The sequence below is a fragment of the Calypte anna genome, chromosome Z, assembly GCF_003957555.1.
Source record: "Calypte anna isolate BGI_N300 chromosome Z, bCalAnn1_v1.p, whole genome shotgun sequence".
Lineage (NCBI taxonomy): Eukaryota > Metazoa > Chordata > Aves > Apodiformes > Trochilidae > Calypte > Calypte anna.
In genome coordinates, this window is record NC_044274.1 from 17,921,912 (window position 1) to 17,935,795 (window position 13,884).

The following is a 13,884-nucleotide window of genomic DNA, read 5'->3' on the forward strand; positions in this document are numbered from 1 at the left end:
CTAAACCACTTGTAATATACTATAATGACGTTAAAATCCCAGAAGTTGTATTGATCTTCAATACCTAATGCTATAGTGCTTTAAATAATAGATGAGTGAGGCATAAATATGCCATGTAATACTGCATTATTCTGAATAACACCTATAAATTGCCACATGTAACATAAAATTGAAATATGCTAATGGAATATTGTGTGGAATCTTCCCAATAAAAGCTGTCGGGAACCTGCCAAAACATTAAAACTGTCAGAGATGAACAAGAGGAATTAATTAATATTTAAGATTATTGGTCATCTCTTTATTTCACACTTGTTTTTGCAGCAGATTCCTTCAAGCATTTGTGGTTGGGTTCCAGGTTCCAGTCCCATGCATTAATCTTTCACACAAAGTTTTGTCTTGATGAGGTCATCTAGTATGTTTCCATCATCCTCCCCCATTCCATGAGCAATCCTTTTATTCACATTGTTCCCTCTGGCACTTGTGAAGTGTCTTACTTAGGCTTACCTGCTCATGGGAGAAAGGCCATGTTCTAAACTGCCCTGCTCTCTTCATAAAGATAGGTGTACTTGGGTCCTCCTCTCACCCTGAGGGCCTATATTTGTCCTTGTGATGCTGTCTCTAGGCTAGTTTTAAGGAAAATAAACTATCAGGTGTATGATGAGATCAGCTGTGAGTAAATCATGACCTTGCCTGCTGTAAGGAAAACTGGTTTTCAGAATTTGTGAGTGATAGGGAATTGTTCTGCTTTGGTCTAGAGAAGAGCAGAGCTGTGCAGGTTACCACAGATGAGGGATTTTTAATAGAAACAATTCAGAAACCTCAAAATCTTCTATGAGATTGAGTGTCTTCTATCCAGTGTTGTTCAGTTGCTTATAGGTGTTTCACACTGAGGGAAACACACAGAGTTCATTTTCCTGGCTGTTTCTACAGGTGGGCATTTACCCCACTGCGGGAGACATAGACTCTTTCTTTAAGGGTAGTTGACTTTAAACACGAACTACATGTTTCAGGTTGGAATTGTTCAGTATGGGCAGACTGTAGTCCATGAATTTTTCCTGAATACATACTCAACAACAGAAGATGTGATGGCTGCAGCCACAAGAATACGTCAGCGCGGTGGCACACAAACCATGACAGCCCTGGGAATAGATACAGCAAGGTAACTTCACAAAATATTGTCCTGTGTATTTTAGAAAGAAACATAAACAGATATGGTGGCAGTTCAGATTTTATAAACTGAAAATATGATGTGGTTGACAGCTGAAAAAAATACTTAGGAGGAGGATAGACGAACATTCTGTCCAGTGTCTAGACTAGTTGCATAGTAAAAGGCAATTTCTGCAGTAGTCAACCCTGAAAAGGCATCTGTCTCTTGAATGGAAGAAAGAGACAGAAGAGACACAGAACAAGGTTCTAGTCCTAAGCAAAAAGCTCATAAGCTCTGGTGTCCACACAGAGCACGTAAGAGCTCTATGTGTAGAGGGAAATCAAGATTATTAGAGTAAGCAAGAAAAAATAGAACTTTGCTATGTTAATTTTTCTTCATTCTGATGGTAAGATTATCATGATGCTTGAGCCCACACTCACTATTTAGCCTAGAAAGTTTATATCTGAATTATTTGAAGCTTCTGAATCATTGAGAGACTAAAGTTCTGGTATAGCAGTAGTTTACTCAGAAACATTTCTTTGATGTGTAAATGAAATCTAACTTTGAAGAACAGTCAGTAAATGCAAAATCTCTCAGAAACTTTCAAACTGTACTGCGTTGTCCTGATATCTTTCCTATTTGCTATTTTTTTCCAGCATGACACTATTCCATGAAAGATTGCATTTGACTTTTCCAAACAGCCATTTAGTAAAATATGCAGCATTTTTTGATGAACTATTTGATTATCTGACCACAGTTTTGTTGATATGATGCCTTAAATCCAATTGCATTTTTACATATTTGCCAGTAATGTTTTCCTTGATGCTTGAAGGAGCTTGAACATGTTGAGATCAGAGCCAGTAGAGAACGGCCAAATACTCAGCAACCACATGTGGTACAGAAAATCCCATCACAAGCTGTTGCAGACTTCTATAAAAAGAAATTATGAGCAAAGATTTTCTCTGTTCTTGTAGCCTTCCTATGCATCCACTTTTGACCAGCATCAGAGTTAGAGCTGAGCTTTCACTTGTGTAGCTGGTCTTAGAGTTGTGTCATATTATTCTATAAAGAGGAAGACTTGCTTCCTTCTTTCTGCTCCAGAGCCCTAATCCAGCCCTGCCTTTAATTCCCTCCAAAGTCTGGATGAGCACCTACCCAAAACCTCAGTGCCCATTCGCTCATCTGTGGCTGTAGAATTCAGCCAGTCACCCCAGCTGCCTCTGCTCACTCCTGCCACATCCACCGTACCCAGTTGTAGATACGCAGAAGTGTGCTGGTAGCAAACACTTCAACAAATAGATCAAAAATACTTTGACCACTGCAGTAAAATGGAAATATGTGGAGCTTTTGTATGTAGGTCTCAGTCTGGGGAGTCAAACAGTCAAAAGCTGTTTTAAGATGCCAGAAGTTTATCTAGAGAGGGGAAAAATTCATCACAATCCAGCATTATATTTTCTGCTGTTGCTCTCAAATGAATGAATAATGAATGAATGCTTTGGCATGTAAGTTCCAATTGTTAGTATTTGCTCGTGATTATTATTAAATCTCTTTTTCCTCCTGCTTACTTAATATAAAGTCTTTTAGTTTAGGGCTGACTATGCAAATATGATGCATGTGTTAAAAGCTGACATTGTCTTTCTGCAAACACTTTATGTCCCTTTTAGGAAAGAAGCTTTTACTGAGGATAATGGTGCTCGAAGAGGAGTACAAAAAGTGATGGTTATTGTGACTGATGGGGAATCACATGACAACTACAGATTAAAAGAAGTGATTGATGATTGTGAAGATGAAAACATTCAGAGATTTGCTATTGCTGTAAGTGAAATTTAATGGGAAAATTCAGAATCTTAAAAGCATGTTTCATCTTCAAAATGTTATTTCTGTTTTTAAAGTTCATTTCACAGAATCTTTATGGGAATATCATCATTTCAGAGAGGAAAAAAAAGCCTGAAAAAAAACCCACTAAAAATTTGTGGTCTGATGTTATAGCACATAACAAAAAGCAATCTATCTGTCATCCTGATGATAGCAGGTGTGTGTGTGCGTGAAGAAAAAGGAGCAAGATTTTGAGGGGCACGGTAAAATCAAATCCCTTCTTTTAAGAGCACAGTAAATCAGTTCATATCTTCTTAGCAATTTCTATAGACACATTACCTACATAAATTTTAAAAATAAATAAATTTATAAAAATAAGTAATTGTAAAAAAAAACCAACCCAAAACTGAAAATTCATTTGGGGTAAACTTAGTAGCTGAATGAGAGGATGCACATGTTGGAAGTTAATTCATGTAAAGAAATATCAAAATATTAATAGTGGAATTGTTGTGAACTCTACACTGGTTTTGTGGAGAAGAAAATCACCTGTTTTCTCTCATTAATTTTCAAGGTATATTGAATGGTTGCTTCTCCTTTCCTACTTTCCTTTGTTTTGGTAGAGTGAGATGGTATAGTACCACATAACTTCAATAACAAATTATCTTTAATTTAAAGAAAGATAAAACCCAAAGTCTGATTATAGCAGCCCACCAGTTTTCAGTGTTTTCCTTCATAAATCTAGAGATCATTAAAGAAAAAGTCACTCTTGAAGTTACAGTAATTTTTAGCAATAAATTAATAAGCAGAATTAAATTTTAATTTCTCCCATGTCCGGAAATGAAGGATGAAACATGAAAGGTTTTTCTTTATATTTCCTTTTCAAAGCAAGTTCAGTATATAGAGCACATTTTGTCAGTCTGGGAATTGGGGAAGTGAATTATTGTGTTCTGATGCTTCTGAATTTTTACAGCCCTGATGCTAAAACTGCAAACAGAATCTAATGTCTTGTACTGTGGTGACATTGTTACACTAAATGCAAATGTTGTTGCTATATGTATTTATAGGACAAATCTGCACACAAAAATTAAGGGGAAAAAATGACTGCTAAGGAAAGCAGACATTACACCATACAGTTTCTTTGTTTACTACTGTTGATATTTTCAAAAAAACACTGAGCCCTCATAGGGTTCTGTTCTCGTTGTAGAAGAATTATTTCAAATTTCAAATATTGAGGGAGGTCTTAGGAGAAAAAAATTAAGGTTAAATAACACTTCCCAATTCTGTGGCAACCTGCCTCAAAGTTATCTTTTCAAACGGATATAAAATGTAACCTTGATTTCTTTTTTTTTTTTTTTTTTTTTTTTTTAATTCTCTTTAGATTCTTGGCAGCTACAGCAGGGGAAATTTAAGTACTGAGAAATTTGTAGAGGAAATAAAGTCAATTGCCAGTAAACCTACTGAAAAGCATTTCTTCAATGTCTCAGATGAATTAGCTCTTATAACTATTGTTGAAGCGCTTGGAGAGAGAATATTTGCTCTGGAAGGTATGACATTATTTCAGATTTTACTTATATGCCTCTATTAAACCTGAACTACATAGTGATTGACCTGCTTTTATCTTCCTTTGCAATATGTTAGGCTTCATAAAATGTGTTATGCAGGGTTTTTTTCAGCTTATCCTAAAAACATTTTACAATAGACATCAGACCCTTGATAACAATGTGAAATATATTCAGATGGGTTACAGTATTTGGAGACAGAAACCTAAAAGGATAAGTATCCATAACTGGTTGAGCTGGTAAATATGAAGCTGCCTTCCCTAAGGTAAAAAATCATTATCAAACCATACCCTGAGTACCCCATGGTTATGTGTTTGTCAGCCTATACCTTTAAGTTCTCTTCTTGTTTCGGTATTAATTACAGCATATTAGTTTACTAACATTCTAACATTCTCATAATGTTTGCTTGCATTCTTCATCCAATGCTGTCCAAATCTCTGTTTGTTTCAAGAACAAACTGGTAACAGAAGTCTAACTTTATTTGTTGTAAATGATACTGGACAACTCTGGAGGTTTTCATGTCATAAAAAGAAAAGATCCACTTATTTGGTCTTATTTTTTAAAACATCCTAGCTTTTCAAGCAGCTGGAATAGTGTAGTTGATAGATGGAACAAAAGATATTGTTGACTCAAATGTCAAGAAATATTACAAATGTGAGAGGGTGTTCTAAAGTTTTTTTAAAATTTACCTTTATTTCTGAGACATATTTAGGTATATTTAGTGTATCATTTAGCTTGAGCAAATACTTCTGTTTTCATCTGATTATTACTAAATATTATTTCCAGTGTATAGGTTCTTATCTTTTTACTTTCTGGAAGATAAGAACAGAAGAAATGGTCTTACCTGTCTTTTGATGATACAAGATGAGACAATAAAAGTAATTTCCTCTCCCTGTGAAAATCTCAGAAATCACATAATCTGGCTGCAAAGGAATCAGAATAGAAACCAAAAATGGGCGCTTAGCTTTTAGTTAAAATAGAGCAAGGCTGAGTTGCTCCAGTGGGTTGGTAAAGCTGAAGCTAGAAGATGTTGATTAAATCAGTTTCTGTTGATTTGTCAGGCACAGTCTCCTGTCTCTTCCCAAAGCATTTCAGAATCCATTCTAGATTTGCATCTGTGTTCATAGATACAGTTTTGTGGCAGGGGAGAAAAGCAGATTAATCCTATACATGCCACATTTCTGGTAACAAGCCAGTTTATTGGATGAGTGCAGTGTGGAAGAGATTATTGAAACCCATACAATGTAGCTGAATTGACTATGAGTCAAAATTCCATATCTAAATCTGTTTAGATTCTCAATCCAAATAGCCCCTTGGTATTTTAGTAGTAAACTTGATTTTTTTTCTGGGATTCCTTTTTTGCTTTCAGTTTTGCCCTTCAAAAAATTGCAAAGGAAAATTGAGAGAGAGTTAAAAACAAAAATAAATAAAAAAAACATATTTGACAACCAAAGGATTTTTACACATAATCTTTTTCATGTGCCTCTGTGTCTCATGGCATGGCCTTCTGTCTTTAGAAGTAATTGTTAAGTTTTATACAACTTGTAGGCAGGCACAAATGCTTTTTTCACAAAATATCCTTTGTAGAATGGCTGGCAGTTTAATACTCAATGGAAAATTAAACTGGGGGCCATTATCTAAGCAGCATTGAAAGCTGTACACACAAACAGTACTGACATTGTCCTCTGCCTCAGACTGTGACAGTCCCATCTTTCTCAGTTCATTAAGGAGCATCCTTTAGTCCATGAAAATATTGTTTATCAGCAAATGTGCAATTTAAGAGCTTTATGCTTAAAATGGAGCTTTTTTGTCCTATCAAGGCAGCTGTATCTTGCAAATGATGATGGCCTGGGTGTTTTTGTGTGAAACTTTTTATGTTTCATATCATGTCTCTTTTCTATGACTGGCTATAAATCCCAAAAGTTAGGAAAGACATCACGTCAAAGGGAGCAACCTCTGTGGTTTAGTTGCAGAATATCAAAAGTTCAGTGTTATTAAATAGTCCAGATGGACATGAAGCAGCTGTGGCTTGCCATGCCTCAGTTTCATTTCCACATTTGGAGGTTCTGTTCATCACGCAACTGGTGGCAGATTGTGAACTCTTCCTGGGCAAGCACCAGAGCAGATTTTTTAGTTCCCCTCTGTTGCCATCTCTGTACCTTACCCTCAAGGAGGAATCTATGTCCAGCATATAGTTACCTTACTTGTGTGTGCCCAAGGTGACTAAATAGTCCCTGACTGTAAGAGTCTCTGCTCTTAAGCAGAGAAAGAGACAGACCTTTCTCTGCCCTGACAGTGTTTCAGATGTACCTGGGAGCAAAGCAGCCAATCAGACTTCAATAACTATAATAAGACTACATGATAAGACATTGAAACTAGTACTAAATCACCTGATATTTTTTATATTCAAAGTCACTGAAGAGCAACAGGAAGATTTTCATCTAATTGCTGGGCAAGATTTTAGCTCCCAAGCCCTTCCCTGAGGCTTATGAATCTTGGACAGCTGATATTTTCCTATGTTGTTTCTTACAAAGGTTCATACAAACACCAAGTGGTTTTCATTTAAAGATCTATCAAATGCCTATGAAGTTTTAGTCGCTCAAATACAAGGCAGGGGTTACATGGCTAGTCTTTTATTGTTCACTTAGCTCAAGTGAAAAATGGCTTAATAATATTAATCAAACATTCCAAACATATTTACCATCAGCCTGAGGTCAAATCTGGCCAGTTTCAGCCCAAAAATATTTCTTGGACAAGTTCTGAGACATGATCTTTAAATGGAAACTATTTTGCTTATTGGTAGCATTTATCACAGATCTTAATCTCTTATTAAGAAGAGATTTATTCTTAAAATAGAGATTACAAAATTTATTTTAAAATTGTAAAATTTTATGTCTATGTTGCATTATATTTTTGCATTATGAAATATATAGAAGATGGAATTTATTAGAGAAAATCTATGTCAGACTATCTTCACTGAATATTCTAGTTAATTATGCTATCTGATACTACCATATGAATATTTTAACTACATTATTCAGTTACTTTTTTCAGGCTGAAGCTAATTTATTTTTGAAACTTCTTCTTTTTTTTTCTGTCTAATAGCAACAACAGACCAGCAAGCAGCCTCATTTGAAATGGAAATGTCTCAAGCTGGTTTCAGTGCTCATTATTCCCAGGTAAATAATTTTTTAAAAAAAATAAATGTTATTTAACAAACTAGATTTTTCTTGGTGGTAGACAAATTTGGAATGAGTATTTCAGGATACTTTGTACCATCATGCTTGCTGTTGGAAGTTTTGGAGTTTCTAGTAATCCAGTTGATTTTTTAATCAAATTTTTGTGAAGAATTATTATAAAAAATTAAACCTTAAGAGAATAAGTGCATTCTTCATATGAATTCTAAATCTAGTGCCAATGTCAGAGGAGTTTGACTAGATTATATTTGAAGGCCTCTTCCAACTCAAACCATTCTATGATTCTGTGGAGTACAAAACTGTTCTCTCTAAATAGTAGTGTATAAATTGATTGCACTGCACTGGTGAAGTTGAGGCAAAAGATATGTAAAAAGGCTATTTCTGTCATGGATATGATCTGCATTGTTATAACACAACATACTCTTTTGCTAGCACATTGGATATCCCATTTCTCAGGGAATAAATATTTATTAAACTGGGATGCAAAATCCCCCAGGGTCTGTATAGCAGAAAATCACTCCCAGCAGTCTTATTTTATTCTTGAAAAAGCGAAAAGCGCCCATTGTGGTGATTTGTTCAGTGTGTACAAAGTAAATTAAAATTTTACATCAGATCAAAAGAACTGGGAAGTGTTACGGTTTATAGATATAAAAACATAGGGGCAGTGGAGAAGAGGACAGTAAGAGAGTAACTGAACTGAGCAAACACTGAGCAATCCAAGACAAACTGACAGACACAGCAAAAACTTTAACAGGGCTTTGTTTACAGCTCAACATATCATCAGTAAAAAAGAGAATAGAAGACTTTCATTATGATTTAACATAAATAATTTATTGCAGAAGTACTCTGTTTATTTTCACTTTCTGCACTACTTCAGACGTGATGTAACATACCTTAGAAACAGCTATTATCCTGATGGGGATTAAATTATTTCCAAGACTGTCTATTTGGTAGAGCATTTTCTAGAATTTCACAAACAACTGACCTGCTGTCATCAGAAATGGGGTTTCAGTCATTGGTGCATTGACAGACTCAGAGTCCCTGGTGTCTTTCACATCAAAAAGGCTGTTTTCATGCCTTTAGGCAAGAAGGATCAGCAAACAATTTCTTGTTGACCAAAGGCTCTTGCACGGTATGCAGGACTTAGAGATTCAGCAGGGAAAGGTTCAGGTTTCTGAAAGCTTGTCTGCTAAATGCATTTAAGTCTTGTATTCTCTTATGAGTTTTGCTAAATCCCTTTGTCTTTCTATTTGGCCTGGAATACTGGGCTGAATTTCTAGGATTTGTGTTTCATTGTTGTTGTTCATCATCCTGAATGATCCTTTTTTAAATTACTTTTTTTTTTTTAAATCCAGCGTATTTTTTTAAAAAAATGCAAGACATGATATGACTGTAGGGGCCATACTTAATAGGAAAAACAGGGCTAAATATCTAACTATACATTACCCAAAAGTGAGTGTCACAACCAATGAAGACCTAAAGATGGTTCATACAGCAAACAGGCTGTTTGTTTTTTTCTGCATAAGGACTGGATCATGCTTGGAGCTGTTGGAGCATATGATTGGAATGGCACAGTGATCATGGTGAAGGACAGCGATATTTCTATGCCAACTAATGATACTTTTCGCGACAGGCATTCAGAAAAAAATGAACCCCTTGCAGCCTATCTAGGTAAGCAAATAGCTCATCTTGGAAGAGTTTTTGACAAGCCTTGTCTCATTCACAAAGAGTAGCCCACAGAATATTATCTTACTTTCTAGAAGCCTGAAAAAATTTATAGTATTTGGACATGTCTACTGTATGATTTTCTTGTCTTTTAAAAGCAAATGCTACCTCTACAATCAAAAATCTAGTGCAAACAGTTGTAGACTGACATATATCTAGAGTTTCCCCAATACAGATGACTAATCTGCTTGGACAAGATTTTACAGATTCCTCTAGGATTTTTACCAATTTTTTATATGCCTTGTTAGTTAAAAAGTTTTATAAAATATTCCATCTAAATTCTTCTTTATCAAGTTGTTTCTGTTCCTCAGTGGGTAAGAACAGGTTTACCACTGTCTTTTTTATAATAGTGTTTTGTATAGTGGCAAGCTATTGTTTTCCTCTCAGCCTTTTTTACCAAAAAGCACCAGTGGCCTTGCTCTCCCCTCTAGGTTTTGCTTTCTACACCTCATGGTTCTGTTTGTTCTATTTCCTCATTGAAGCTATATTTTCATTGATGAAGTGTCAACACTAGAAAGAATAACTTAATTTTTTTCTCTAAGCACATGATTTGTCTTTGCAGAATGCCATTACCTATTTTTTTATATCTCAAATTCAGTAAAGACATTTTAAATTTAGACCCTATCCTCCAAACTACTTGCACCCTGGCCACAATTTTGAATCATCTGCAAATTTTTAAAGGTTTCTCTCACACAAATTGTTAAATTGTAGTTAATGTTAAAAACAACTCATTTCAAAGTCCCACCAGAATCACATTTGGAAGACCCCATCATGAGACAGAGTGACAACAGTTCTTTGAATGTAACTTTTCAACCAGCAGTTTGTGAGTTATTTCATCAGTTATTTCATCCTCTTACTCTGCGAGAATGGCAAAGTGCACATGACTGACTACACAGTGGTGGTCATGACTGACACTGTAGGCAAATGCACATCCAGCCCTTTTAGTTAACTCGGCTTATTATTCTCTAGCATAGGACTCAACATGTAGTTGTGCAATAACCCTTAAAAGGGCTGTGAATCACAGCAGATACTTTTGATGCATTCTGTGCGTGCCACATCTTGACTTCTGCTTCCTAGGATATACCGTGAATTCCGCACTGACGCCTGGAGGTGTGCTATACATAGCAGGGCAGCCACGATACAATCACACTGGCCAAGTTATCATCTATAAAATGGAAGGAAAAGAGGTACAAGTGCTTCAGAGGCTAAATGGTGAACAGGTAAGTATGCGTTCATTATTAACATACGAGAGCAACAGAGAATGAGAATGAGAAATAGAAATAGCTACATAAAATGAGAACGCTATATTAGAAGAGCATATTAAAGTGGGAAATGTAAGCAACTGTAAGAGAAGGAATGGTTAGATAAGTGCTCTGGTGTAGTAAGTAATGAAAAGTGAACTCTGCAGTAGTCAGAGACCCTTAGAATTTTCTCTCCATGGGTTAGACTGTCACCAGTGCCAAAGTGGCTGTAGCCACCTCAGTACTTGTAACTTTGCTGAGCAGAAGAGGTATGTCACTGGTAGGAAAGAGGTGCAAAGAGCAGTGTACTGTGCAAAAGCATCATCTGGGATAGTATGAAATACTGAATAACTGCTTGTCATATTGAGTAGCAGCTCTCCAACAGCAGCTTCTGCAGGAAGAAAACAACATGTAATCACATAATTGGAGATGGCAGTACTACTATATAGTAGTATAGTACTATGAACATGAGAGCTGAGAGACCTGCCTGCTCAGGTTTTCACAGTCTGTAGTAGAAGCTTCATTTAGCAGAATTCAGGTTACCAAATTTTCACCTATAGCTGGTGTCTGCAGATCAGCTTATCAGTCCTTTTAAAGTCTTTAAAGAAAAGTGGTAATTTTTAAGTTTTGAGGGAATTGGCCACTTTGAAGCTTCTTCTGTGAGATGAGAAGCATCTTGCAATAGAAAGGATTGGTTCTCATTTTAAGTGTAAAGGAAAAGCAGGGTGTCTGGTTAAGCTATGAAGTTAATTTAGTCAGATAAATCTCACACTTTGTACAGTCTATGAATGTATCTAGCTCTCTGCAGATCTTGTTCTTCTGCACCTTAGGGCAGCTTAGGCATTTTGGAGACTGTGTGCCCTGTATTGTCTTATAGGTCTTGTCTACCAGCCTACCTTTTTCTCCTGGCAAGCCTAAGACAATTATTTTTTTCCTCTGATGTATTGTTGTCACTGAGGAGAAAGCTACCTTCCTCAAGACACATTCAAATTCTGTCTTAAGAAATTCTCCTTCCCTTAGAAGGTTGAAGGCATAATTTGTACCTTTCAGACTCAGGAGAGTTTAAAGTTGAATGTATCATTCTTAAATTAATAAAAATCTGACAAAAAAATTGAAAACAGAAAACAAGCTTCAAAAGCAAACAAATAAAAAAGATCTAGGCTCACCGAACAGAAAAGAATTATAGAGAAGAAAGAAAACTTCTGCCTACTGGTTAAGATTTGACATTGTTGTAAGCAACTGTAGAACAAGTCTCTGAATAGGAAATGTTGCTTGATGGTTTTGACTCTCTCTGATTTATACGTTACATTTTCTTGCAGATTGGCTCATACTTTGGAGGTGTTATTACCACAATTGACATCAATAGGGACTCATATACAGACCTTCTTCTTGTTGGAGCTCCTATGTATATGGGAACTGAGAAAGAGGAACAAGGGAAAGTGTATGTTTATGGTCTGAACAAAGTAAGGATGATGTTTATTGACCAGAAACAAAACATTTTCTTTAACTTTCATAGAATAACATAATCATAGAATCACAGAATTATTTGCATTAGGAGGGACTTTAAAGATCATCCATCTAGTTTCAAATACTCTGCGTAGAAAGAAACATCTTCCACTATACCAGGTTGCTCCAGGCCCCATCCAACCTGGCCTTGAACACTTCCAGGGCAAGGGCATCCAGAACTTCCCTGGGCTTCCTGTTCTAGTGTGTCCCTTCCTAATGTCCAGCCTAAATCTACCTTTTTCCACTTTAAAGCCATTATCTTTGCCCTAGCCCTTTTAAAAAGTCTCTCTTCAACTTTTTGGTAGGCCTTGTAGGTCCCCTGCAGGTACTGCAAAGCTGCTGTAAAGGTCTCACCAGAGACTTCACTTCTCCAGGCTGAACAACCTCAACTCCCTCAGTCTGTTTTCACAGGAGAGGTGCTCCAGCCCTCAGATAATCTTTGTGGCCCTCCTCTGGGCTTTCTCTGAGAGTTCCATGACCTTCCTGTGTTGGAGGTCCCAGAACTGGACACAGCGCTCCATGTGGTGTCTCAGGAGAGCAGAGTAGAGGGGGAGAATCATCTCCCATGAGCTGCTGGCCATGCTTCTTTTAATGCAGCCCAGGATATGGTTGGCTTTCTGGGCTGCAGGTGCATATTGCTGGCTCATGTTGAACTTCTCATCAACCAGCACCCCCAAACCATTCTCCATCCAGCCTGTAACTGTGTTTGGGATTTCTCCAGCCCTGATCTTGCACTTGGACCAATTGAACTTTACAGTTTTCATGGGCCCACCTCTCAAGGCTTTCTTCTTGAACTCTTGCTTTCTCACCTTTTTTTTCTAATGGAGTATATTATACAGATAAGCACTGTATCCTGTAAGGTGTGATATGACATGGACGCAAATTTGTAGGATTCACTTTCTATTGCATTTTCATTTTGCTTTCATGGATCAGGGAGCATAAGGCTAATCCATCCTAAAAAATGTGTGCTTCAGTATCTTTGTGACTTCCCTAACAACCTAGAGATGAACCCTATCCAGCCAACGGCTTTTAAACATGTCATGTTTAAAACTGAGGAAATATAGTAGCTATACACTAGCTTCTTTATTTGGTAAGTCTCTCCTTACATGTCTATGCATACTTTTCTACTTTTTTTCTTCTTTTATTCTAGTACAATTGTGTATCATTTTTCAGTTATCAAAAAATGTTATAGAAATGAAGATCTTCTAAATACTGTTGCAAGAAAAGGACCTGCAGATATTCGATCTGTTTGTCAAGGGACTTTTCCGGTTTCTACTGGCATGTTGCTAACAACACATTTCTGGTGGATAGAGTTGGCACTGAAACAAAAATTCCATGTCCTCCAGTAATGTGAGGGTTCGAAATTTGTTTTTTCTTTGCTTCCTTTTATGCATCTCCAGATAAAGGAGATGAAGCAACTGCTTGTTGCAGTTAATCTCTAACATGGGAATCCTGGAGCAAATCTCTTGTGACGATTGATTATAAACCATACTGTAAGTGTGTTTGTAGCCTAGGGTGCATGTCTGTTTGGACTGGACCAGCAGACTATATATGTTAGGTCAAGAAGTATGTGTCTACTAAGGGCAGAACTCAATCTATGTAAGAGAATTGCTGTATTTTCTTCTGGAAAAATGTTTTTTCATCAGAAAACTGGCTTAATTTTCAAATTAAGATAATTTCTTTAGAAGAACTCC

The 13,884-nt window shown here is 36.5% G+C and overlaps 1 protein-coding gene across 2 annotated transcripts in view; it reads left to right on the forward strand.

The window, feature by feature from the left end:
- The window catches only part of ITGA1 (integrin subunit alpha 1), a 69,875-nt gene that overhangs the window by 38,208 nt on the left and 17,783 nt on the right, over positions 1–13,884 (forward strand). Inside the window, exons 8-14 of one of the 2 annotated variants that reach the window (XM_030467925.1) lie at positions 1,011–1,159; positions 2,812–2,962; positions 4,341–4,506; positions 7,627–7,700; positions 9,245–9,389; positions 10,521–10,663; positions 12,004–12,147. In XM_030467925.1, coding sequence (XP_030323785.1) covers positions 1,011–1,159; positions 2,812–2,962; positions 4,341–4,506; positions 7,627–7,700; positions 9,245–9,389; positions 10,521–10,663; positions 12,004–12,147 — 972 coding nt within the window. The remainder of the gene's footprint in view (positions 1–1,010; positions 1,160–2,811; positions 2,963–4,340; positions 4,507–7,626; positions 7,701–9,244; positions 9,390–10,520; positions 10,664–12,003; positions 12,148–13,884) is intronic. The other variant, XM_030467926.1, reaches the window with a different exon arrangement.